Below are 27802 nucleotides of genomic sequence, written 5' to 3'. Positions count from 1 at the left end.
AATATTTTTGCTGGTAATGTAACTGATTACAGGGCAATACTTTTTTGTAATCAGATGACATATAACTGATTACATGTAATCAGTAACTCCCCAACCCTGCTTAAATGGTTGAAGGCAAAATGGTGATCTCATATTATTTATCTGCTATTTTCTCATTTGCTTCTTAGAAAAGATTGAGCTCTTATTGCTAACCCTGCCTCTACTCTGGTGGGAGTGGTTGAGCTGGACTTCCCCTGCCTGCTTCAGAGTGGGATAGTTCAGCTGTCTGAGAGGCTTGGAAAAGCCTCCTTCAATCTGCTCAGCTGCTAACAGCCATGAGTGACTGAGAACACTTGTTAAATATAGCTTTCCAATACACTCAAGAGTTCTACAGTCTCCTGCCCAGGAACAACAGGTGAAAAGTCAGGGTCTTGGCTTCTGACAAAGGCTGTCTGCACTTACAGTATCTACCCTCCTCTCCATCTAACTCTGGATATCTCTATTTGAAGGGAAAACGGTGGCAAAAAGTGACAGTTGAAGCAACTCTGACCACCTCCTCTTGTCTGCTGGTCTCTCTCTCGATCACTCACTCACTCGCGCATCGCCTCACTGTGACTCTGCTGGGCCAAACCCCTGGGTTAGGACAAAGCTTGGGGTTTATCTTCAGACGGCTTTTCATTGCCTCTGTAACTTTGACAGGAGAGAAGAGGAGAAGCAAGGTAAAAGAGAAGAGTAACAGGAGAGAGGATAGGTATCTTTTGACAAATCTACCTTTATCATGGTGTCTCTTTTTGACACACACAGTCAAGGTAACTGAAGTACATTGAGACATTGAGGAGACACTGTTTTTACTGTGGGACTTGATTCTCAGTAACTCAGATATTCACCTTTTAACCTGTCGTCACCTGTGATTTGGAACCATTGAGAACAGGTAAGGAAAAATTCCATTCATAAAGTGGAATGAATTGTTACATTCACTGCTGTATTTCATGAAAGACTTGTGTCTACTGAGAATGACTTTATATACAGTAGTTCTCTATAATGAATAAGATGTTACTTAGAATTAAAAATACATGCCGTTTCAGTCCATGGTTCAGTATTGATTCATTCTTGATAACATCCACTAACCCATGTGTGTAGAGGATGACCCAGTCATGAATGGGTCAGTGTGGAACACATTGTGAATCAGTGAGTTGGTAAAGAACATTAGTTTTGTTGCCACTCGCTCTGACGTCCGGTCCAGGCTCAACACAGGAAATGGTACGTTAGGAGGTTAATTGATTACATCTTTTACCAGAAGAAAGCTTTAGCTCGCTCTCTCTCTCTCTAGAGGAACTCTTAAAAGTACTAATAGCAGAGTAACAAAACAGAGTAGAGAGAATAGTTCAAGGGTAAGCAGCTAGATTTTTGTCGGAGCGGATTGTCAGGGGGCCGGAACATAATTATAATAAATTGTACACTGCAAATTGACCACAACTAAGCCCAGATAGAGATTGTATTTTCAAATACAATAATTTTATACCTTGATTACATTGAGACATCGCATCTCTTTTTTTATTTGTGGGAATACTTGGTGAACAGATTTCTTCAATGAAACTAATTTTCAGCAGAATTCCTGGTGATTTCAATGTTTTATGCTAAAAAAACGATGGCTTGTCGGTTTTTGGCCCGCGGGCCACCTGTTGCCGACCCCTGCAATGGTTGTTCAACTTTCTCAGGACTGTGAAAATCCTTGAAACGTCAAATGTGTTCAAGTTGAATGACAGTTGAACTAAGAACAAGTTAAATTGAAGTAATTAGTGTTCACGAATATCTCACCTTCTTAACCTAAGGAGACATCCATTACATTACATGGACAGATAATATCTTGTCTCTCCACTTAGACGTTTTCCCATGTGAAAACAATAGCTGTACACAAAGGGCTTTATTCTGATAAGAGCTTCCATGAGAGCCCCCTCTGTTTGAAGGCACAAAGTAAACAGTGGAGCTGCCTCACCCCTTCTGTTACTCCAGTGGCAGCCAGTGGTCCCATGTGGCGCAGTCGGTCGAGCATGGCGCTTGCAACGCCAAGGGTTGTGGGTTTGATTCCCAGGGCCACCCATACGTACAATGTATGTACGCATGACTGTAAGTCGCTTTGGATAAAAGCATCTGTTAAATTGCATATATGATGTGGGCTCCGCCAGCCTGTGGTACCATTCATCCCTAGGCGGACTAAGGAGCGTTTCATTAATAACTTTTTCCACTGTTTTTATTGTAAGTTATTTTGAATCAGATCTAAAGAGTTTTCCCCTCTGTGATGATACAATAAATGTCTGCTGTCCATGCGGGTTAGGGAGGGCTTCAGTGGCTTTGCGTCATCCCATCATTGTCATCGGTGATAGGAACTCCACACAGAAATCCTGTGTGTTATGTGGGGGATGAACAAGGGGTTTAAAATGTCTATTGTCATTTGTAATAGACAGCTCATAGGTCAGTTTGTTTTGAAATATTTTTGACAGTGCCAATAGCGTTCAGAACAACTAAAGACATAGTGAGGTCCTGTTGCATATAAATGCCAATTTCTCAGAGTGCAATTTACAAGGACCCCTTTTTTTTGTAATTTATAAGAATATTATTCTGGACAATTTTACACTTCCTCCTTAATCTAAATTAAGAAGCTGGTATGACTTTAATGGAGTGTACCTTCTTGGACAGATTACTGACATGTTGGGTAGTTAACGGGTATTACGTATGAACACTCGGGAACCCAGGGGCTCTCGAGTGGCGCAGCAGTCTAAGGCACTGCATCTGTGCTAGAGGCGTCACTACAGACCCTGGTTAGATTCCAGGCTGTATCACAACTGCCCGTGATTGGGAGTCCCATAGGGACACAACTGGCCCAGCGTCGTTAGGGTTTGGCCGGGGTAGGCCGTCATTGTAAATACGAATTTGTTCTTTAACTGACTTGCCTAGTTAAATAAAGGTTAAATAAAATGACTGCCTGTGGATGTCTCTCCTCTACTCCAGTCTGTCTAGAACTCAGATTGTCATTCTGCATTCCCTTGTGGTCTTGTAAGTTTCTCTGACAGCGCTTGTCTCTAAATCATCTGATTTACTGTGTGTCGGTGGCATCACTTCACTGGCAGCCAAAGCCCAAGTGATAAGACAGTGAACCATGAGATCACTTAACTAATTTAGCTCAGCAATCTTCCAGTGATGGAAACAGCAGTGCAGGTCCTCATGTTTGGTTTCATAACAACAGCACCTCTGTTCCCATGACAACAAAATAAGGGACTAGAGAGAGATGGATTACATTTGCCTTCTTACCAGATAGGAGATCACAGTGAAATATTACTATATTATCCCTTTCTGTCCAGAGACCAGTGAAATATTACTATATTATCTCTGTCTGTCATAGTATGTGCACTTCCTTAAAAAAAGAAGTATCTCAAGAATGTTGAATGGAGATGACTGATGTGATCGTTTGAGTGAATAACCCATTGACAGCAAAATGCTGTGGGTGATTTTACATCCCTCAAGGGTGTGCCTCATAGAAAATGATCAAGGGAAGCAATGCATTGCCACCATGCTATTTAACATTCCATATCAACCCACCCTTCATGAAATCATCCAGCTTGCCTACACACTGAAGAGTGGAAGGTGTGGTACATGGGATGGACAGCAGGACCAAGACATGCACAAACGCACACAGACACGCACATACACAGAGCGATTTAGAGTGGTGCTGGACTCATGCAACGTCTCTGGATTCTTCACTCATTATCTTCACTCATTATCAGCTTGAACAGCTGCATCTGAAGCAACACAGAATCATTTCCAGCCCTTGCTACAGGACTGGTCCTAACAAAGGGAATTAAAGTCCTTGAAATTATAGCAGGTCAGCTGATTCAATTCAGCTTTGTAAGAGCCGCTGTACTATGTGTATTTTCACCTGAATGAGGGACCATTTTGAAATGTGTGTTCAGAATATAACACATCTTTCAACTCACCTTTACTAATATAAAGCCTTATTAGCATGTTATATAGAAAAAATATTATATTTACTGTAAGATAATTTTGTGAGCTGTCTTTTTTTTTTTTTCTCTTGCAAGAATTTAGTCCTCGCCCCATTTGTCCTGACTTTCCTAGAGGTTATGACAGTATGTGTTTTCTGGGAAACTGATGACAACCAAATAGTTGAGTGTTTCATGCTTAAGGAGAAAATAGGCTGTAAATACCAAAATAATAAAACACACAGTCAGCATTAATCCCCCTGCTCACACACTTTCCTCTCTCCCCCTTTCTCCTTCCTTCACTCTCCCTCGTAGATGTCTCTCGCTTTAAGGGAAGTGACTTCATCATCATTCCACTAGAAAGGCATTTGAGACTGGCCAGCTTGACAGAGGACTGCAGCTGGCCACTGATGTCAGTTTGCTAGACCCATAGCCACGTATTAGACATTAGCACATAGGCTTGTGAAGATAGATACAAACATGCCATACATTTTGCTCATTCATTTTCATTGTTGTTTGACTGGGAATTGAATTGGATTGTGAGAGGAGAGGCATGATGATGTTAGGGGAAGTCAAGTCATGGTCAATAGGATTTCTGCTAAAACCCCTGGCCTGGCTTCTTGTTGTTTAGAACTTTCAACTTGGTCAAGAGTCTGATTTCTAATTTTATACCAGCCTTTCCATGAACCCTGCTGCTCACTCATTGTCTGACTTCACATACCCTTGTAAGGTGGCAGATAATTATGTAATGTAATGTTGCCAAACGGATGTGGATCATCAACTCAAATATACCACTCTACGAATCACAGAAGTGTCTTCTGTGACTCAGACTACCAGATAGCTTCCTTGTACAGTGCTCCTTCAAATTATAAGGCTATCTTGATAACCCTGACATTTCAGGAACCATTTAATCTTCCCCTTTGCTTTTCCGATAAGAGTAAGAATTAATTCTGTCCAACTCCAATGTTATAAGCCCTACAGATGATGATGATGATGATGATGATAGAGATGTACTATATGAATGAGTGTATGTGGGGGTCCAACACTAGCAGGTGGGTTCTGCACGGGCCAGGGGGGAAGTTGTCAGTAGCGAGGTGAGATTAAGATCTGAAATGCTACAGATTGGAACCTGACCAGGACCCAGTGATATTCTACTCTCAGTCCACTGTATACATCAGCACTTCATGCAGTAAGCACTTAATATTAATAGCAGACTATATCATTGTACAGTGTAGTGTGTTGATGTCTGCAGAGTTACATTTACACAGTGGTAAGCTGTCCCCAGAGGTTTAGTAACATGTATATCAGTGGTCTGGACATTTTTATATGGTATGATAGCACATAACAAACCATAGCATTACTAACAACATGGCGTTGTGGAATATGTAACCTAACCAGATGCATATAACCAGATAACAATGTTGTTCTATTTACACAGTCTATAACTTTGGTCTCAGCTTTGTCTGTCTGAAACCATGGAGACAGTTTTCCTTCTTGTACAGAGTTTCACAGAGTTTTGTTTTACCACCCTGGTCTGGACCCGCAGTCACTCGTGACCCCACCTGACCTTTGGTCACAAGGTTGTCTTGGTCCTGGGATGGTAGGAGACTTCAGGAAGTGACTGCTTTCCATTGCATTTACAGAGAGTTGTGACATCGAAAAGACAGAGTGACCTCCTCTTGAACCTATAAACTCTGTGATATGCATTTCACAGAGGGAGACTGAATAATAATATGCTGTAGCTAATCAGTCTACCCCAGAGGTGACCAGGGTTTGAAATGTACAGAATCTCCACACAGAGTAATGGGGGTTCCATTCGAGCTGTGTTCTCATTAGAAGTGACTTATTGTAACTTTGTTTTAGTTTTGATAGCTTTGTTTGGATTGTTCCACCCCCCCCCCCAACCCCAGCTGGCAGTGGTACTTACTGACAGTGGCAGCTGAACTCATGAATACAACATGGTCCAAAGCAGACTCCCAGAGAGGGCTCACTCAATCATCTGATAAACGAAGTGCAAAGCTGTGTGAAGTTCTGATGTTGAACACAGCTCTCTCTGCTGTGTACCCCATACAGGGTTGTCAAGACAACCACAACATAATATTTAACTTTTGGAAATGGGGTGAAATCTAGTCAGCATATTATCACCATTATTATTCTCAGAGGAGTATAGCTATGGCAAGTGTATGGTCAGTTATGCCTCTAACTCCAGTTACGCTGATTTTTACCCCTTCACTCCGAGTTACTGTACAGCAGCAGGATTGGATTTTAGGTCTTCAAAATAAAGTCTCTCCACAATCAATGTACCTCTTCCAATATGTAGTCACATTGGGAGTCTTCAGTCGCATTCCATTTCAAAGGCATTTTTTTAATAGCTACAAATTCAAGTGGGGAGGATTTGGACAGCTGCCAGCACCTGTCTGTCATGCCTACTCCTGCTCCCCCTCTTCAGCGCTCGACGTCGCTGGTCTACTAACCACCGTCCAGGGACCGTCATTACGTGCACCTGCTCCCCATCATTAAGCACACCTGGACTTGGGATGAACTGAAAGCAGTTATATCCTACCAACGGGACATTAAAAACTGTAATATCTTATATTTCACCGAATCGTGGCTGAACGACGACATTAAGAACATACAGCTGGCGGGTTATAAACTCCATCGGTAGGACAGAACAGCAGCCTCTGTTAAGACATGGGGCAGGGGCCTATGCATATACTGTATGTAAACAACAGCTGGTGCACAACATCTAAGGAAGTCTCGAGGTTTTGCTCGCCTGAGGTAGAGTATCTCATGATAAGCTGTAGACCACACTATCTACCTAGAGAGTTTTCATCTGTATTTTTCATAGCTGTTTACATAACACCACAGACTGAGGCTGGCAATAAGACCACACTGAATGAGCTGTATTCCGCCATAAGCAGAAAGAAAACGCTCACCCAGAGGCGGTGCTCCTAGTAGCCGAGGACTTTAACGCAGGGAAACTTAAATCCGTTTTACCAAATTTCTATCAGCATGTTAAATGTGCAACCAGAGTGAAAAAAAACTCTGGATCACCTTTACTCCACACACAGAGACGTATACAAAGCTCTCCCACACCCTCCATTGGGCAAATCTGACCATAATTCTATCCTCCTGATTCCTGCTTACAAGCAAAAATTAAATCAGGAAGCACCAGTGACTCAGTCTATAAAAAAAGTGGTCAGATGAAGTAGATGCTAAACTACAGGACTGCTTTGCTAGCACAGACTGGAATATGTTCCGGGATTCTTCCGATGGCGTTGAGGAGTACACCACATCAGCAATGAAATGCTTTGTAAATCTGGTCATGCTCACATCAACACCATTATCCCAGAAACCCTAGACCCACTCCAATTTGCATACCGCTCCAACAGATCCACAGATGATGCTATCTCTATTGCACTCCACACTGCCCTTTCACACTTGGACAAAAGGAACACTTATGTGAGAATGGTATTAATTGACTACAGCTCAGCGTTCAACAACATAGTGCCCTCAAAGCTCATCACTAAGCTAAGGACCCTGGGACTAAACACATCCCTCTGCAACTGGATCCTGGACTTCCCAACGGGCCGCCCCCAGGTGGTAAGAGTAGGTAACAACATATCCGCCACGCTGATCCTCAACACGGGGGCCCCTCAGGGGTGCGTGCTCAGTTCCCTCCTGTACTCCCTGTTCACTCATGACTGCACGGCCAGGCACGACTCCAACACCATCATTAAGTTTACTGCTGACACAACAGTAGTATGTCTGATCAACGGCAATAATGAGACGGCCTATAGGGAGGAGGTCAGAGACCTGACCGTGTGGTGCAAGGACATCAACCTCTCCCTCAACGTGATCAAGACAAAGGAGATGATTGTGGACTACGCCCCCATTCTCATCGACAGGGCTGTAGTGGAGCAGGTTGAGAGCTTCAAGTTCCTTGGCGTCCACATCCCCAACAAACTAACATGGTCCAAGCACACCAAGACAATCGTGAAGAGGGCAGGACAAAACCTATTCCCCCTCAGGAGACTAAAAAGATTTGTCATGGGTCCTCGGATCCTCAAAAGGTTTTACAGCTGCACCATTGAGGGCATCTTTATGGGTTGCATCACTCCCTGGTATGGCAACTGCTTGGCCTTTGACCGCAAAGCACTACAGAGGGTAGTGCATACGGCCCAGTACATCACCGGGACCAAGCTTCCTGCCATCCAGGACCTCTATACCAGGTGGTGTCAGAGGAAGGCCCTAAAAATTGTCAAAGACTCCAGCCACCCTAGTCATAGACTGTTCTCTCTGCTACCGCACGGCAAGCGGTACCGGAGAGCCAAGTCTAGGTCCAAGAGGCTCCTAAATAGCTTTTACCCACAAGCCATAAGACTCCTGAACGGCTAATCAAATAGCTACCCAGACTATTTGCATTGCCCCCTGCAAAAAACTCAGTTTCTGCACCTGCTTCCTAACTCCAAGTGCGTACGTTACACTGTTAGTACCTAGTTTCACATGGACTACGTAGGCTGGTCTGGGTGACCGTCCACAAGTAGCCCTGATTGCACCAGACACTGCATCAAATCTTCCACTGTAACTATACAGCAGAAGAGGCTGGTGGGAGGAGCTGTAGGAGGACGGGCTCATTGTAATGGCTAGAATGGAATAAATGGTGGTTTCCATATGTTTGATACTGTGCCATTTATTCCATTCCAGCCATTACAATGAGCCTGTCCTATAGCTCCTCCCGACCAGCCTCCTCTGCTATACTGGAACAAAATTTGCCAAAGAATAGATTTCAAATGAGTTGTCTGACAACAGGACTGCCTTGAACCAAACCACCAACTGCCTTGGCCCACACCGCCAGTCTGTTTCCCAGATTAGCTGCACTGTCCACATGCCCATGGAGGAATGTGAGTGCGAGAGAAGCCAGGAAGTGCTATCATTATCCACCATTTGTTTCTATAAATAGCAGAGGTCTTTCAATATTAGACGATGTAGCATAAATCTTGAAAAAATGTGTGCAGAGAATCATAGGAGCGAATTAGTGAGTTAGCAACTGTGTGATCATATGAGCACTGCAGCCCAGTCTGACAAGCAGCAGCGAAGATTTATTTACAATTGTTGGCTGGTGTATGTGAGACCTATAGTTGTGGAGTAAAAGTATTGTCATCTGTTTAGAATGCTGATGGCTTATAAAGTGATAGTCTTTTGGAGTTTCCCCTTCTGGATCCCACTGCACAAGTGGAGGGATGGGGTCCACTATAAATACTTATGGAAAACTTCACCAGCAGACAGCTGTGCATGCCGCCCAGCCCAAGGTCCAACTCACAAATAGGGGTCTTGCCCTTACTTACCTCCCTCTTTTCATGGGCAGAGAATTCACATACAAATGTAGGATTTTAATTTGAGCCAGTTTGCTACAGCAGAAAAATAATCCTGCAATTATTATGTGGATTATAATTCATGGACATTTTTGTAGGGGTTAAAGGGAAATCAAGTCTGAAATTTCAAAGTGAAAATGACAACAATGCCTTTTTAAACCTCAAATACACCAAGTTTTAAAATATAAGTTTTCATAAAACAGGATGATCAAATTAAGATCCTACATCTGTAGTTCGCATCCCAAATGGCACTCTACTACCAATGGGCCCTGGTCAAAAGTAGTGCACTATGTAGGGAATAGGGTGCCATTTGGGATGGACTTAATGGTACACTGTACCATCAGCGTAAGTGTAAGTTGGGGACACCAGCCTGGCATGATCACATCCCTATAAGTGAAATACAAGTTGTGAACAACAGCAAATAGTAGATTTATTTTCTGTTTTAACTTCACTGTTATTGAAGGATGGGCATGAGACGGAGGAGAACATGTACATTGTAGTGGGTGACTTCATATGGTTTGAAGCAACTTCTGAATAACATCGTAAATATTGCCACCCTTTCCCCAGAGCCTGTTCAAGATATTCAATACAGAGCCTTTAGGTAAACGCCCCAACGCAATATTCTACCTGCTGTCACCCACAGCTTGTCTTAGCTTTATTTTCTTTCCACATTTCTTCATTTTGGTTCAAATCAAACTGACGCTCCATGGCTGTACCCGCGGGAGCGCTTGGCTTCTCCCCTGAAACAACGACTATTAACGCCCAGCTCTAAAGTAGCTGCTACTGTTTTGCTGACAAGATTCTCTAAGTCTGAGTCACACACTTCTTTCATCCGAGACTGTGCGAACTTGGGGCACTTTGGCCTCATTCAGATGAAATGGCTTCTTTCCCTGAGCACCCTCACCACAGATTATGGATCCCCTGTGTCTGCTCTCTGGGCTATTGTGTTGATGTGTCATCATCATCATCATACCTGGCATTGTCCCAAAGCACGACTCCCGAAAATAGTTGATTATTTTGATTCAAACAAATAGATGAAAAGTCATCTTCCATATTCAATCAAAATTGCCCATCTGTTATGAGTATATTGCGTGATCCGCCTCTGATACACAGAGATAATGATGCTTCTGAAGCTGACTCATTCCTTAGACTCTAATTACAGAGTTACAACAAACACACTGGTCAGATCAATGTCCATACAAGGCCAGCCAGGCCAGGCCTACTGTAGCCTAGCTCCCTGGTGTGAGATGATGGAAAGCCTGTCTCTGGCTCTCTAGATTGTAGGGCAATGGAAACAATGGATCTGACTTGGCTGGCACCGTTGGGGGCCGAGAGCGCTTGGCCAGGAAATGTCCTCATTTCTCTTTCATTATAAGTGCAGAGTGTCCAAGCAGCAGTAAAGGCATTAACTAACCCACTACATATACTGTAGTTACAATTACAGTAACCTTGTCCCCAGGCTAATTGAACATAGCGGGGAGGTGTCTGGTGAAAGAGATTAGAGTTACACATGAATATTGTAAAGTCATGGCAGTCCTGTATTGGTGTGGGTTTATATAGCCTACCATTCAAGGTCACCTGTTTTTTGATGCATTAACATCACACTGAATATATTACTTTATCCAGGTTAGAAGAACACAGTTGCTATTATAGCTACTTGCCTCATAATATTCATTTGGTTCCAGATGTTGTTAAAAGTCCCCATGAGAACATTCTTCTAGAACATTCTCACTCCTTAGGTTGGGTCCCACACCTAATCACAATCAAGAACAGCAATTTAAGAAACAGAAAAGGGGAGCAGTATGAAATGCTATGCACTCTGGGAGTACAGCAGGAATGACACGGAGCATTAGTCAGAGGTGAGGGAGAGTATGTGAGATCACAGAGGAAATACTGTGAATATGCTGCATTTCTGCTATTGATTAAAAGTCTGAGGTCATACTTAAACGTGGCTGAGATTACATGAAGAACATTTGTTCTCTTGTACAAGCTTTTTTACTGGCCCCCATTCACATCGACTGGGCAGTAGTGGAGCTGGTCAAGAGCTTCAAGTTCCTTGGTGTCCATATCACTAAGGATCTATCATGGTCCACACACACCAACACAGTCATGAAGAGGGCACGACAACGCCTCTTCCCCCTCAGGAGGATAAAAAGATTTGGCATGGGCCCTCAGAACCTCAAAGTTCTACAGATACACCACTGAGAGCTTCTTGACTGGCTGCATCACCGCTTGGTATGGAAACTGCTTGGCATCGGACCACAAGGTGGTACAGAGGGTAGTGCGTAAGGCCCAGTACATCACTGGGCCCGAGCTCCCTGCCATCCAGGACCTCTATACCAGTTAGAGGAAGGCCCAAAAATGTTTATATCAGGCGGGGTCAGAGGAAGGCCTCCAGCCACCCAAGTCATAGACTGTTCTCTCTGCTACCACGCGGTCTCGCTCTCGCTCCGTCTCGCTGTCTCTCACGCTCTCGCTCGTTCCCTCTGGTTTGTTCAAATTTGATATCAATGGTTTTTGTTTGGCATACATTTTAAAGTTAAAAAAACAGAGACAAAGTGCAATTCCGTTACCGTGGAATTGCCCATATTCTATTTGGGCTGTGGATTCAGAGTCCCTCTCGTCCGTCTTCCCCCTGCAGGTGAGAATGCGGTCCAGGAGCAGCACAGCCATGGAGGACCCAGATGACAGACAGATAAACCGGGCTACCCAGCCCACCAAAGCCTTCAAAGAGGAGGAGGAGAACACACTAGAGAAACAGAAAGAGGGGAAGATCCAGACGGTGGAGCCTGGAAAGGTGAAAAGGCCTAGTAGAACCCCAGAAATCAACAGAGGACAACAGAATGCAGCATGGGTGATGGACCTCTCTAAGGAGGACTTTCTCCGTCTGCTGGGGGTCATGGAGGGAGAGGTGCAGGTGAGAGGTTCTCCACTGACACTGTGCTGCTGTTTGCTAGCTACTGTAACTTCTAACATTTCTTGCGTCCCAAATGGTGCCCTACCCCCTTGATAGCGCTCTGGTAAAAAAAAGAAAGTAGTGCACTAAATAGGGAATAGCGTGCCATTTGGAATGCACACAGAGTTTCTTCACACTGTGCTGCTGTGTGCTAACTGCTAACATTGTGGTCAGTGGTTTTGGTTATATTTGGCAGGTGGTAACATCTCAGTGTCAGGCTTGACATGTTAGTGTAACCAGGAGTCATCCTATTGATTCACTGCTGGGGAGTCAACCTCAGTGTCAGCGGCCATGAACTCTGGTCCCTTCCAACTCTGCCCCACTCTGCAGATCCCAATGAGCAGGAAGCAAAGACCACTAAGGGCTGTCCAGTGTTAAGCCTGCTGCTAATTATTTTCTTAACAGAGTTCCATTTCTAAACAAACCTCCAGGGAGAGAGGGCTGCTGCTGCTGTCAGTTCTATCCTCAACCCTCGCTCCGTCCAGCTGACTTGTTTAGGTGTGTTGATGACTTTCCAAAGTTGCAACTTGGGGTAAACAACATGCCCTCCTACTACACCGTATGTTGAAATCTAAACCTGAACATGTTGAAATCTAACCCTGAACATGTTGAAATCTAACCCTGAACATGTTGAAATCTAACCCTGAACATGTTGAAATCTAACCCTGAACATGTTGAAATCCAACCCTGAACATGTTGAAATCTAACCCTGAACATGTTGAAATCTAACCCTGAACATGTTGAAATCCAACCCTGAACATGTTGAAATACAACATGCTCTGAACGTCTAATCAACACTGAAGAATGGTTCATACTATCTAAATGACTTGCTAATGATAGTACAGTGGTGTGACGATAACTCAACTCTCTATTAACAGTTTAAGGAGTGAGATAAAGAAGGGTTTTGTTGTATAACTGTGTCCTGACTGGCACCCTATATGGTGCACTACTTTTGGGTTCTGGTCAAAAGTTGTGCACTACATAGGGAATAGGGTGCCATTTGAGAAGCAACCTGTGTTATGAAAATTGCATTTGAATGAAAGGAGACACTCAGGAGTCTGACTAGAACAGTGCCACCCTGTGGGGAGAGTTAAGATCACAGTGCTGGAAAAAACACCATAAAATCTACTGTTAATTTTCAATAGTTGCCCCACCCTGTGGTCATGTCAATATGATGATCATACTTCAAAATAATTGTATATGGTTTCTCCTGGATTTTCTCTAACCATTCTGACAGCTCATAAACCACTTAAAAGAACTAAAACCTCAATCTCTAATCACAATAACAAAGCCACATCTGTCAGTTTGAAGTGGTTTTATTGTCATCTAGAATAAAGAAGATCAAAGTAAAAAGAAGGTTATTGTCTTTGTCTCAGTTTAAATGGTTCTTAGATGACCTAACGTGTCCACCTGCTCCTCGTGTCTGTAGGCCAGAGAGGATATCATCCACATGCTGAAGTCAGAGCGTACCCAACCCGAAGCCCTGGAGGCCCATTACGGCTCAGCTGCCCCAATCAAACCCCTCCAGGCCCTGCAGAGAGACAGCCTACTGACCAACAACACTACAACGCTAGGGGACGACGTCTACCAGATGCCCATGCAAGAGGTAAGGCAGTGCCACGATAGAAATGTATATCAAAATGAATATAGATTAAAGATAGCTAGCCATTAGCTACCCTGTGTTAGTAAAGAAGTCAATGTTTAATGAATATATTGGATAGATACCAGTGTATGAATGAGTCAGACAAATGGCTTCCTATTCCCTAATTAATGCACTACTTTTGACCATATGGGCCCTGGTCAAAAGTAGTGCACAAATTTGTTATTAGGGTGCCATTTGGGACGAAACCATGGTGGTTGTCATTGAAGACCCTCTAATATGTTGATTAGTTGGACCGGTTGGAGGACAAGCATCGCGAGACTTATAGGCGTATGCTGGAGCAGCTGCTGCTGGCTGAGAAGTGTCACCGCCGCACAGTTAACGAGCTGGACAATGAGAAACGCAAACACACCGACTTCATGAACAAGAGTGATGACTTCACCAACCTACTGGAACAGGAGAGGGAGAGGTGAGGGGAAGTGTGTGTGTGTGTGTGAGTGAGATTTGCCTGTTCCTATCGCATTCCATGTGAGTACGCACATCATGTTTACTACAGAATTGGTTGCGTGTCACGGGGACGTTGAGAAACAGGACATGATGAGGGATGAAAGAGAAACCAATCTCAGCCATGGTGGGAGAGGGTTGGCGTCACTATCACACCGTCACACACCACAGCCCTCTGCTCTGATGCCAGCTCCTCTCTGTCTCTGTTTCTCACACACACACGTTTGTTTTCCTATCCTTGTGGGGACCAACCTAACCCTTAACACCTAATTCTAACCCTAAACTATAAGCCTAAAATAGTTTTTGTTCCTTGTGTGGAACGGCGAAATGTCCCAACTTGTCAGAATTTTCCTTGATTTACTATCCTTGCTGGGACTTCTGGTCCCCACATGGATAGTAAAACCAAAAAAACACACACAGTCTCCATCAAGCAGTTCTGCCAAAGCAATACCGGACAAAGAGCGAGGGACAAAGCTGTACATGAGACAGAGGCAGCTTAGGAAGAGGCCTGACGTAGCGTGTAAAGACACCCGAGCAAGTTAACCCCTCAAAGGGCTGGAAAGAGGTCCTAAGGGGTCCTGCAAGGCCCAGTTGATGAGGGCGAACAGTCAATGCTCAATAGAGTGATTGAATAGACTCAACCAATAAAAAAATGACACACCAGGACCAGGCAGTGCCACGTTCTCCAAACCTGTTCCTGGAGAGCTACCCTCCTGTAGGTTTTCACTCCAAACCTGTTCCTGGAGAGCTACCCTCCTGTAGGTTTTCACTCCAACCCTGTTCCTGGAGAGCTACCCTCCTGTAGGTTTTCACTCCAACACCGTTCCTGGAGAGCTACCCTCCTGTAGGTTTTCACTCCAACCCTGTTCCTGGAGAGCTACCCTCCTGTAGGTTTTCACTCCAACCCTGTTCCTGGAGAGCTACCCTCCTGTAGGTTTTCACTCCAAACCTGTTCCTGGAGAGCTACCCTCCTGTAGGTTTTCACTCCAACCCTGTTCCTGGAGAGCTACCCTCCTGTAGGTTTTCACTCCAACCCTGTTCCTGGAGAGCTACTCTCCTGTAGGTTTTCACTCCAACCCTGTTCCTGGAGAACTACCCTCCTGTAGGTTTTCACTCCAACCCCAGTTGTAACTAATCCGATTCTCCAGGAACAGGGTTGGACAGCCCTGACGTAACCATTGTCAATGAACACACCATATAGAAGAAGTACTGACATAGTGAAATATATGTTGCTATAGCTATGAGTCACAGTATTATGGCAATATTACTTAGATTACTTTTCTAATGGCATTGCTGTTATATTAATAACACACCCATTTACCTTTATTATTAAAAAGCTGCCATTTCCCATCAAATACACTTATCCTACTGTGAGACCAACTATGTTTTTGGCTATGGCTTTAAAGTAACTGTCCAGTGAAAATCTCACTTTTAAAAGTTCATATTCTGTTAACTCATACCCAAATAATGTTGTTGACCCATCCTATGCTCGTATTTGTGGCCAAAAAATAAAAAATATATATATATATAAACACAGAAAATGTGTATCTGAAACAAACTGTTTAAAAAAGACTTGCTATTTCCTCATGGAGGATGATGTCATCCTAAGCTGGCCAATCAGCGGTCTACTCGCATGAATATTTTTTACAACTGGTATACGCCAACACCATTCTGTTGTTGGGGTACGCCCACACCATTCCAACACAGAAAAGCAGATTTTTAACATACTTAATTACCATTTTCTGGAAGGGAAAACTATTTTACCCATATGGTAATTATAGGGACAGTTACTTTAAAACAAGAAGATGTAGAAGAGATTTACAAAATCCAATACCAGCATGATGCTCCAAAGTGGAATTTATGAGGCTCATAACAGAGGTGGAATCCAGATGTCAATCTAATCTGGCCCCCAGTAAAGTGCCTCAGTGGTACCCTGTTCCGTATGTAGTGCACTAGTTTTGATCAGGGCCCATAGGGCTCCGGTTAAAGGTAGTGCACTATGTAAGGAATAGGGTGCCATTTGGGATGTAGACTTAAAGACCTGCAAGTCAGGACAGAACCACTGACATCATCACCTATGTACAGAAGGGAAAGGGGAAAGGGGGATACCTAGTCAGTTGCACAACTGAATGCATTAAACTGAAATCAGTAATCTGAGTAATGTGATAAGACCCAGAGCAGGGATCTGTCTATCTGATAATGCATGGCCATGAATGGCCCCTCACCATCAGAACACTACAGTGCTACTCCAGGTGTAAAACACTCCCCAATGGAAAGAACTCATGCCTCACTGAACCGTTTACCCACAACATGAAAATATGGTAGTGTTTTGACAGTGGGTTGCATGCTTATTGACTAGTGGGCTTATGTAAGGAACTGATGGTTGGCCGTTCCTATTTGAGGAACAAATTGTGTTGTATATGTCTTCTTCTATGAGAAAAAAGCTGCCCTGCGTTTCCAAATAAACGCTGTGTACGCAAATCATTTCTGTCCATTATAATTTTCTATAATGAATGACCTTGTACTTATTTATTTAATTGCCTCTTGTTCATATGTTTTTCACATGTTGTTCGTTACATTTCCGTACATGCAAATACATACATGCTCCTTCAGTAGTGCACTGTCTGACTTCCCATTAGGCAGAAGAGATCATTGCCTCAGGCCTCACATCATCAAGGGGCCTCATGAGCTGTGCATAAAAAAATAAAAACATTTTATTTTCTCATTTCTCCACTTGAGGCCCCCTCATGCTCCACTTAAGGCATTAAAACAAAAATCCACATCAAAATGTATCTGCGGTGGAAGGTGGCTGAGCTTCAGTGATGTTTTTCAGACCAGGAGACATCCTGAAAATCTGTCTTCTCACGAAAGCATGTGAAGTGTCCGAACGGTTTGGGACGTACCCCTCTCTGGAAAGATAAGAATCTTATGAGCACTATCTGCTCTACAACCCCCACAAGTGCCACGAGACTCGTCTGAAAGTAACCCCGGTAGAGGGACGAAAAATATATGGGAGTGACTAGGGCATTTCCACGTAAAAGGTATACATCTTTTTTGAGGGCTTCTTATATCGCTCAGATATAGGACAGACACTTCAAAACATACTTCCTTTCGATTACGTTTTTACTATCCGTTTTTGCATGTATGAATCTGTTATTAAAAGGCTTTTCTATGGGCTAATAGCAGTGTTTGATCAAATAATATATACCTGTAGTTTTTACTCCTGCAGGGTTACTAAAAATGTAAAATCAAATAGCTAAATGATCATTGGTATGACCATCTTAAAACAATTCCATATGTTAGCTTAGTAGAAACCCAGCCTCGGGCCCTTAGACTCTAGGTGGATACAATAAGCATTTCTTTAGTAAAAAGACAGGTGCTGCTGATAATACTGCAATCGTCATCGAGGCAGAGGACATGTACGTGTAGCCCATGTATCTGATGCTGTCTGGCCAAAAAGATTATGGCATGTCATACTCTTTGTCTTGACAGCATCAGATACATGGGCTACATATAGTAAGACAGAGGGGGCCATGTTTCGCTTGCTTGGATGCTGTTTTCGGTGAGAACATGCAACAATTGCAAAGGAGTTACAGTTCATGTAAGGAAATCAGTCAATTGAAATGAATAAATTAGGCCCTAATCGATGGATTTCACATGACTGGGAATACAGATATGCATTGGTTGGTCCCAGATACCTTAGCAAAATGAGGTGATGTCGGCGGATGAACAGCACAACAATGGGCTTCAGGATCTCATCACAGTATCTCATTCAAAAGTGCATTCAAATTAACGTAGATAAAATGCAGTTGTGGTATGGGCAATTGTGCCCATACCATAACCCCACTGCCACCATGGGGCACTCTGTTCACAAGGTTGATTCAGTGTAGTTTCAGTCACTTGCTAATTAAAGGAAAGTTGGCGGGTGCACAGTGCACTGTTCGGATGCTGGAATTACTTTGGATGAATGTGACAAGGACATTTTTTAAGTGATTTGTTTGACAATCAGATGAACACATGACTGTTTGTGTTCATGGCACAATAAAAAGGTAATACATTTTTTTTTATATAGTTAAATGACATGTCTTTACTATAAATCCTGAGGGGGTCCTCAGACTGGCCTCTGCCTGGGGCCTCCAAATCACTAAGTCCACCACTGCAGTGGTGAGACTTTTCTCTCTCTGTTTGTGAGAATTAGACAAGAGGATGTTACCAGTAAATGCCAGACAGACGCTTCCCGGCATACACTCTGTGTTTTTCAGACATACAGCCCAGCGTCCAGAATGGCACCCTATTCGCTACATAGTGCACTATTTTTGACCAGAGCCTTATGGGCCCTAGTTAAAAGTAGTGCATAGGGCTCTGGTCAAAAGTAGTGCACTATATAAGGAACAAGGTGCTATTTGTGACACATCCAGTCTTTCCATGGACCCAATACACCTCTGCATAGTCAGGGCTTCACATTACTTAATGATTTTGAGGAATGCCCTTGAAATCCTAGTACCCCACCTGTGCTCAACCTGAGAACTGCCTTGTTTTTCTGAGTTGAGGACATGTAGAGTGGTTGGTTCAGTGAACTCGTGATCAAATTCACGGAGGGTTCACGGTCTGTTGGACGTAGCGTGGAGAAGACAGCCCATGACTTCAGTCTAATTACCTTGTTGAAAACAGCCAGCATGCTAGCAGATACCCATAGACTTCCAGTCACTGCGCTTACTTACGCTAGTTAGCATTGGCCCACGAAACTACGTCGAACTTCCTTCATACTGGACATAAAAATGTTATCCACAAGTTGATTTGACTTAAAGGGCCTCAAAATCCCAAAGTATTCCTTTAAGCAGGCTGAGAACAACAAGCTGACCAACAACCATACATTTAGTTAAAGCCTTTAGCTAGGTTTATATGAATGGAGTCTTAGAGGGAGTGTTAAAAATATGACATGTTTAAATAATACATTTGAGGGGTTTTATATTCCTATTTGGTTTGAGTGGGTCACATTCAGCAACATGGGAAATGACAGACTAGTGACCTCTGCACGATTCAAATGCATGAAAGTGATTATACTCCATCTCCAAACATGTTGTCACCTCAACATCATTACTCATTTGGTGAGCAGATGTCCATCTCTGGTTTCTCTCAGTCTCGAGTTTTGAAAGATTTTGTAAAGCAGCATGTGCTTTGTCTGTGGGAGTCTGTATACTGCAAACTAGATACTTACATGCTCTTGTCTTGTGCTCTCTGACGCACAGATTTGCAGTTGCCCCATCAACCCCCACCCCTCACGGATGACCCTTCCCCTCCGCGCCTCCCCCATCAACCCCCACCCCTCACCGATGACCCTTCCCCTCCGCGCCTCCCCCGTCAACCCCCACCCCTCACGGATGACCCTTCTCCTCCGCGCCTCCCCGTCAACCCCCACCCCTCACGGATGACCCTTCCCCTCCGCGCCTCCCCCGTCAACCCCCTCCCCCGCTCTCTCAGCACCGTGTGATAACACATTCCTCCCAGCTGCAGTCATCTCAGAGATTCACTCACTGTAGGTGATGTCATAGACTTGACAACCCTGAGCACCTGTGAAAGGATGCAAGTCAGCGCACATACAGAGACGGAGACAGAGAGAACTCTGCCTCCACTCTGATGGAACCTCTCCCTCTACCACCACTCCTTTTCTATCAGGTCTTCTGTCAGTAGTTATTCTTACAAGAAGATAGATATGTTTTCCCTAAATGAAAATATAGTGATATGGCCGTCTCTGTGTTACTTTAAACTGAAACAAAAAAAATCTGACAAGATGATACTCTCCCAGAGGAAAACATTCTCCCTGAGTAGAGTAGTTTTTTTCAAATGTGACTTCTTCCTTTCTGTTGAAAGTTTTTTTAATTTTTTTTATAGTAATCGTGATTGTTATAGTAATTGGTGTGTCATTAGTTTTGTCTATCCTGTGGCTTTGGCCACAGACATGTGGTATGGGAGGTTTGGACCTTCTCTGCTAGACGTCACTGATAGGCCTCTCAACAGAATGCCGATGAATAGCCCTGCCCACCAGGAAACACACTCGTCATCTGCTAAAGGACGTATTCATAATGCCATGAAACACTACCATCACCACTGATAATGGTGGAATCCAGGGAGTATCTTGTATCACAACAATATTAGTCAATAGTAGTGCACTATAAAGGGAATAGGGTGCCATTTGGAACGCAAACGTGGTCTCCCCAGTAAGATTTTCTGCATACCTTGAAGTAGCCTTGTTGTATAATTCCTCTCTCCTGAAATGCAGTGGTAGCTAATGGTAAATATTTGCAGAGAGTCATGCAACAGTTAATTCCTCTATTTCCTTTAATCTGGAGCCTTTTCTCCTCGACAGCTGCCAGGCAGATTGTGTTGAAGGCCACCCTGGACCTCGTGACGCAGGTTTTAGGATTCATATGACAAGTGACATCGTCTGTGTGGTATTTGCATGATTCCATTTTAACAAGACCATAAGTGTTGCTCCCTAACCAGGAACTGTAGTGTGGGTGTGAGATCCTGTATGTGCTTTAATGGTGAGAGCATTGCAGTGCTGCAAATATCTGCAACCTTCCTGCGACAGACTAGCGTTCTGTCCAGGGGGTGTATTTATTCATCAAGCTTCCTTACAGTACAGAAACGGGAGCTTGGCCCATAGGGCAGGAGTCTTTCTGGTCTACTTGTATCCCACCTTGGGATTTGGCATCTATTAATTACACTGTGTACTATGGATGTAGCATCCTACACAGATAGACATTTGGGTTTTGTTCTACCACTTTGCTTCCCTTTGCATTCAAGGGACAGAAGATAATGAACTAGAGGGTCTGGCACTAGTGTGACATTGTTCTCCCCGAAACAAAACTTTCCCCTTGTTGCCTTGTTTCTATGGAAACACGATTGGTCACAAGAAGGACAAGAGACAATTGGGTCAGGCAAGACACCAGCTAGTGTATGGGAAGTGGAAAGACACTGCTAACTTAGTATCACTTTACCTCTGGTCTAAAAGGCTGCTGCAAATCTACTGTATTTCTCACAAATACAATTCCCGCTCTCTGTTGGAGGAGAGTGAGAGAGAGAAAGAAAAGAAAGAGGGGAACAGGAAAGAGTGTGAAAAGCCTTCCCCCCTGGCTTGAACTCCTCCTCTGTGGCCAAACAAGGGCAGCACCATTCTGTTCCATGAATGGGAGGAGGGATGACATCACCACCCGCTAGTGGAGCAGGGCTAGTTTTACACAACATTCACCTTTCATTGTCCATTGATGACATGTTTGGAATGTGATGGCTAAGTCCCTGTGGAGTGGGGGCCCTCTCATGACCCTGTGAGAGAGCTGCTGCCTGCCTGCATACAGCTCAGCTCCTGCACTATCCAAAACACACTAGGCATGGACCTACCTGCTATGCATCCCTCCTGACTAGCAGTCGGTAAGTCTGATAGCTTAAGCTGTTGAAACTTTAAGAAAACAGTGAAATCTGCCTACGATCAATGTTGTTAGACCGGCTCCTGGTGGATTTGGGTAATGTGCCATGCAGGGAGAATGTTTGTAATACAAAGTAACAGGCTTCAACAAAGGACAATGATGTGCAGGACTCACTCCTGATTATAATATGTTTCTAGTGTGTCTACCATATGGATGGGGACCTGTTGCAGGTAGCAGACTCTCTATAGCACTTGGACAGAGAGACTCCCGCAGAGATTAGTTAAACATATACTAACATTATTCCGTTAAGGTTCACTCGGTGTCCCTGGGTTGGCAGTGTGCCACATTAAGAACACTGGTTGTGTTTTTACAGTTTAGCTAGCATATCTCTGATGTTGTGGTCCTTTGCTTTGTGTGAAGGGCAGGGTTACGGGTTACCCCTGTTGAGGAGAATCACGAGGGTTCAGGCTTCTAATCTGCCCTGCTGTTGTTCCCTCCTATCATGCCTTTGCCATCTCTTCTGCTTGCCTGCCTCCCATTCCAGCTCCCACCACTGCCCACGGGACTCTGGGCTGGGGGTAAGGAACTCATTTTGAGTCTGGTCAGGCTCCTCTACTCTGGGAACTACAGAGATGTGAAAGTGCACACTAACAGGGCAATCTATACAGTATAGTTCACTTCAGTGTCTCACATGCTACCTATCACAAATAAATGTTAGTCAACTTTGGAGATTTGTGAGAAATGTTGAGTTAGAATACTTTTTCATTCATTCTGTTAATCCTTTTTTATTTGTACTTTACAAACTCATAGGTTCAATAGTTGTAAGTGCTATGTAGCAGTAGTTGACTACAGTGTTCCTGTACACTGTTCCTGTGGGTGTAATTACAATGTAGTAGATTCACAGTGTCTTAATATAGAAGGGGATCAATCATTATTACATCAGGAGCAACATCTGAAAATCTCAAATAGAGAATTTCAATCACACTTCATATCTCTCTCACTCCCTCTGTCACTTTCTCTCTCTCCCTCTCCCAGATTAAAGGAGCTGTTGGAGCAGGAGAAGGTGTACCAGGCTCGTAAAGACAAGGATCAGAGCAGGAGGCTAGAGAAGGTCCGTGAGGAGCTGGTCAAACTCAAGTCCTTTGTCCTGATGCTGGTGGACGAGCGGCAGCTCCATATCGAGAAGATTGACCAGCAGAGCCAGGAGGTCCAGGACCTCAGCAGCGAGCTCCAGGAGAGAGAACAGCGACTGGTTGCTGTCAGCGGCAACGCCAAGGAGGACAGCCAGAAGGTCCTCAAACTCAAGGCGGAGCTAGAGTGCAAAGCTGCCAAGTTCACCCAGGAGCGTGAGGAGATGACTGCCAAGCTGGCCAACCAGGAGTCCCAGAGCCGCCAGCTCCGCCTGAAGCTGGCAAGCCTGGCCCACAGGATCGAGGAGCTGGAGGAAAGCAACAAGGCACTGCAGAAGTCAGAGGAAGATCTCCTAGAGCTGAGGGACAAGATCAGCAAGGGGGGGTGTGGGAACTCCAGCCTCATGGCGGAGCTGGAGACACTGCGCAAGAGAGTCCTGGAGATGGAGGGCAAGGACGAGGAGATCACCAAGACAGAGAGCCAAGCCAGGGAGCTGAGGAAGAGGCTACAAGATGAGGAGACCACTGGCCGGGAGCTGAGGCTGGAGGTGGAGAAATTGCAAAAGAGAATGGGGGAGCTGGAGAAACTGGAGAGGGCTTTCAACACAAACAAATCAGAGTGTGCAACACTTCATGTTAACATAGTAAGAGAGAAAGGACTGACAAATGACTTAGCTGGTGAGCTGGACACAGTGAAAAAACGTATGAAAGAACTGGAGAACTCTGAATCGAGACTTGAGAAAGCAGAGATGGACCTAAAGGATGACCTGATGAAGCTGAAGTCATTTACAGTGATACTAGTGGATGAGAGGAAGAACATGACAGAGAGAATTAAACAGGAGGAGCTAAAGAGCGATGATTTAAATAAGATGTTCAAAACTGAGCAGGGTAAGGTTATGGAAGTCACAGAAAAGTTGATTGAGGAGAGCAAAAAATTCCTCAGACTGAAATCAGAAATGGAGGTAAAAGTGACGTCTCTTACTAAAGAGAAAGATGAACTGAAAACGAAACTCGCAAGTGAAGAGGAAAAGTGCAGGGATCTTAGCTTCAAGGTCGGCGTGATGAAAAAACAAATGAAGGGGCTAGAGGAGGCAGAAAGAGAATCATTAAAAAGCAGAGCTAATGAGTACAAAAGATCCCTAGATGAGCACAACAAAGTCAAGGAGCTAACGCAGGAAATCGAAAGACTCAAAAAACGCCTAAAACAGCTAGAGGTGGTGGAAGGTGACCTGATGAAGACAGAGGACGAGTACGAATTACTGGAGAAGAAGTTCCGAACGGAGCACGACAAGGCCAATGTTCTCGCTCAGCTGCTGGATGAGATAAAGAGTCAGACCGCCATGAACAAGGCCATAGAGAAGGGAGAGGCAGTGAGCCAGGAGGCTGAGTTAAGGATGCGCTGCAAAATAGAAGAGGCCAGAACCAGAGACCTGCAGGCAGACGTCCAGGCCCTCAAAGAGAAGATTCACGAGCTGATGAATAAGGAGGACCAGCTCTCCCAGCTGCAGGTGGACTACTCCCTCCTCCAGCAGAGGTTCCTGGAGGAGGACGACAAGAAGAAGAGCCTGAGCCAGGAAGTGGTCAATCTCACCAAGGAGCTGGAGGTCACCAAGCGCTACAGCCGCGCCTTGCGTCCCAGTATGAATGGGAGGAGGATAGTAGACGTCCCAGTCACCTCCACCGCAGTGCAGACAGATGTAGTGGTCAATGAGCCTGTTGAGGAGGACACACCTGCAGTGTTCATCAGGAAATCTGTCCTGGAGGAGAACCATATTATGAGCAACCTGAGGCAGAGGGGTCTAAAGAAGCCTGCAACCGTGCTGGAGCGCTATCCCCCTGCAGCCACTGATCTGGGCCTGAGAAAATCTTGGATACCTTGGATGAAAAAGAATGATGCAGTGACGATCACTCAGACCACCCCAGAGAAGACCCTATCCCATCAGGTTAATGGGAACTCTTCCCCTCATCCACCCGAGCTGACCATGTCCCAAAAGCCAGGCCAGCCGCTGCACATCCGAGTGACCCCCGATCACGAGAAAAGCACTGCCTCCTTGGAGATCACTGGCTCTCGTGCTGAGGACTTCTTCTCCAGCACCACCATCATCCCCACCCTGGGCCTTCAGAGGCCCCGCATCACCATTGTTCCCAAGCCCACCACCGTGTCCTCAAAGAGCAAGCCAGGTGAGGGCATGATGGGGGGGCCTGAGCGGTGCAAGTCTCCAGTCACCATCACCACCATCTCCAGGGCCAAGTCCCCAGACAGGAGTAAGGGCTCCTCCTACTCAGACTCAAACAGACCTAGAGAGGCCCCCGTCTCCATCATCACAGTGAACACCACTCCAGTGGCCTTTGCCTCCGCATCCCCTGAGCCCCATGACATGAGCACCATGGGCAGGGCTGTGTTCAAGGTGACCCCTGAGAAGCAGACAGTGCCCACGCCTGTCCGAAACTACAACTCCAATGCCAGTATCATTACCACCACAGAGGACAACAAGATCCACATCCATCTGGGAGCTCAGTTCAAGAGGCCATCACACCGCAGCAGTAGCAGCCCCACGGTGACAGTAAGGCCCCTTAGTGTGAGCACAGAGAGCAAGGAGGCACCCACAGGTACGGTGCTGCGCTCCCCATGTCACCCCAACAACACCACCATGCCTGGGAAGACGACGCCAAGCAAATTGACCAGCAGCATCACCATCACCCCCATCACCTCTGCCCTCTCCAGGCCAACTCAGTCTGTGGTGAGTATTCAAAATCGAGTATATTTACATAAGCTCTCTCTCTCTCTCTCTCTCTCTCTCTCTCTCTCTCTCTCTCTCTCTCTCTGTCTCTGTCTCTGTCTGTCCCTTTATATGATGATTTGAACAAGGACTGTCTCACTAACAGATGCCTTTTATTGCACAAGAAATAAAAGAAATTGATTGGATGTAGTCATTTACAGATGGTAGGCTAAGTACATTCTATTCCATTATTAGTAACAAAGTATTTGTTCAATTATGTAACTTTCTTTTCAGATAAAACAATCTAAATGATATCCAATCTTCTATATTTCAGTTGCTTCTTAAATGTTTCAAAATGATATCAGGTGGGGTCTGCTCCCTAGATAGCACTGTTTCCAGGTATACCAAAATAAATACACTTCTTATACTATGTATTACTGTACCAATACTAACACTGGAATGAATTGAGATGCATATCCCCAACATAAAAAGGCCACTCTTAAAGGGCCTTGTTTTGACACACCAGTTTCTACTGGCACAAACTGACATGTTCCTTCCTTTTAACCCAAAATAGACCAGTGATGACCAATTTGGATGTTTGACTACTAAAGTGGGCTGACCTGCACATCAGCAATAAGACCAGCTTACTGTAGTGTATAATATCTTATCCCAGGTTCTGTTAATGGGATGCTAGCTTTGAAATGCACTTTCCTAATGCTGTGAAGTGTGAGGTGAGCTATGGTAACTATGGTAACATTGTGGCATTTCATACAGATAGATTTAAAAGAAGGTCTTTATGGATGGAAGCTTTTTGAAAGATAAGAAATGCAACACTTCAATTATATTGCAATTCAAATCAAAATCAATATCCAAGATGGCCAACTCTTGTCATCCCTCTTGAATCGGTGTGAATGTATTTCTTTCATTTACATGTAATTCTGCAACACTGTTTTAACAATGATAAAACAGTGGTCTCACAGCAACAAGTATATAGCTTGCCAGCTTGAATTTGCTTCCACCAAATGTACACAAAGTTGTTGTTGTTGCTATTGTGCTTGTCTATGATACTATGATAATAATACTTGAAAAAAACTTTTCTGTCTGTGCTTTTGTCTTACTTTGTGTAATTCCTTTCAGCCCGGGGCAGATGTGCAGTCATCTCGGGCCACGGCCACACGAATCCCTATGCCAAAAGGTATGAAAACAGGCAAGGCAGTTGTGACAGGCGTTTCCACTGTGACACGGTTAGAGTCGCGAGCCGAGAGCCAGTCTATGAAAATTGAACTGAAGAGGTCGACAGTCTGCAGCTCTACCTCCTTAGGGGGAGGGAAGTGCTGAGGGCCACATGCTGCCCCCACTATCTATCTATGGACTCAGAGTCACCCATGATTCAATTCTGACCAGTCTGTTGCCAGCCAAAAACAGATAGAATAGGATACTGTAGCCGGCACTGGACTTTATCTGCTCACAGATACACACAGAATAGCTCTATCAGAAACACAGACATGTCCCTTTTCTCCATTTCAAACATTGGGGCAAAGCACATTGAAATGTGATTGTATTGTAGTTATGTATGTTTTCCAAAAATATTTGTATATCTATGTTGATTTCGATCAGGCTGTGTGGCACGTTGACCAGAATGCATTTCCATGCATGTTTTAATCTGCCCAGAATGCAATGCTTTTTGTTTTGATTGACACAATGTTATTAGTCCCTCATCAGGCTTGTTGTCACACTGAGAGTTGCTGATATTTTTTGGTTTCATAATTCATGTTGTTAAAGGTCTAATGTAGACATTTTTTATCTCAATATCAAATCATTTCTGGGTAAAAATGAAGTACCTTAGTGTGATTGTTTTCAATTAAAATGGTCAAAAAGAAACAAAAATAGCATCTTAGCAAAGGACAATTTCTCAAGCAAGAATTTATGGGAATAGTCTGAGTGGGGAGGGGAAAACTGAAAATTAACTGTCTTTTTCAAACAGCTCTTACACCAAAAGGTGTTATGAATTTCGTGTGTAAAATGCCTATTGATCAGTCATCAACAACACTAATTTGTGCCACATTTTTTAAAATTATTTTTCTTTGGAATAAAGTACGACTGTTTGTTTATATTA

At 44.3% G+C, this 27802-nt stretch overlaps 1 protein-coding gene across 2 annotated transcripts; it reads left to right on the top strand.

Annotated features, from left to right (window-relative positions):
- The first annotated feature begins 313 nt into the window (after positions 1-313).
- On the top strand, positions 314-27802 carry LOC106571271 (filamin-A-interacting protein 1). Of its 2 annotated transcripts, XM_014144112.2 has the most exons (6): positions 314-910; positions 11991-12266; positions 13735-13911; positions 14196-14374; positions 22872-25707; positions 26824-27802. In XM_014144112.2, exons 2-6 carry the CDS (start codon positions 11997-11999, stop codon positions 27022-27024), a joined length of 3663 nt encoding a protein of 1220 aa, XP_013999587.1. In that variant the 5' UTR covers positions 314-910; positions 11991-11996; the 3' UTR covers positions 27025-27802. The 2 variants fall into 2 exon arrangements, with proteins under 2 accessions (XP_013999587.1, XP_013999592.1); XM_014144117.2 differs by lacking the exons at positions 314-910; positions 11991-12266 and adding an exon at positions 12665-12803.

Source organism: Salmo salar, chromosome ssa15 (genome assembly GCF_905237065.1).
Source record: "Salmo salar chromosome ssa15, Ssal_v3.1, whole genome shotgun sequence".
In the NCBI taxonomy this organism is placed as follows: domain Eukaryota; kingdom Metazoa; phylum Chordata; class Actinopteri; order Salmoniformes; family Salmonidae; genus Salmo; species Salmo salar.
Note: the sequence above shows the minus strand (reverse complement) of the source record. Positions and strands in the feature narration are given on the sequence as shown.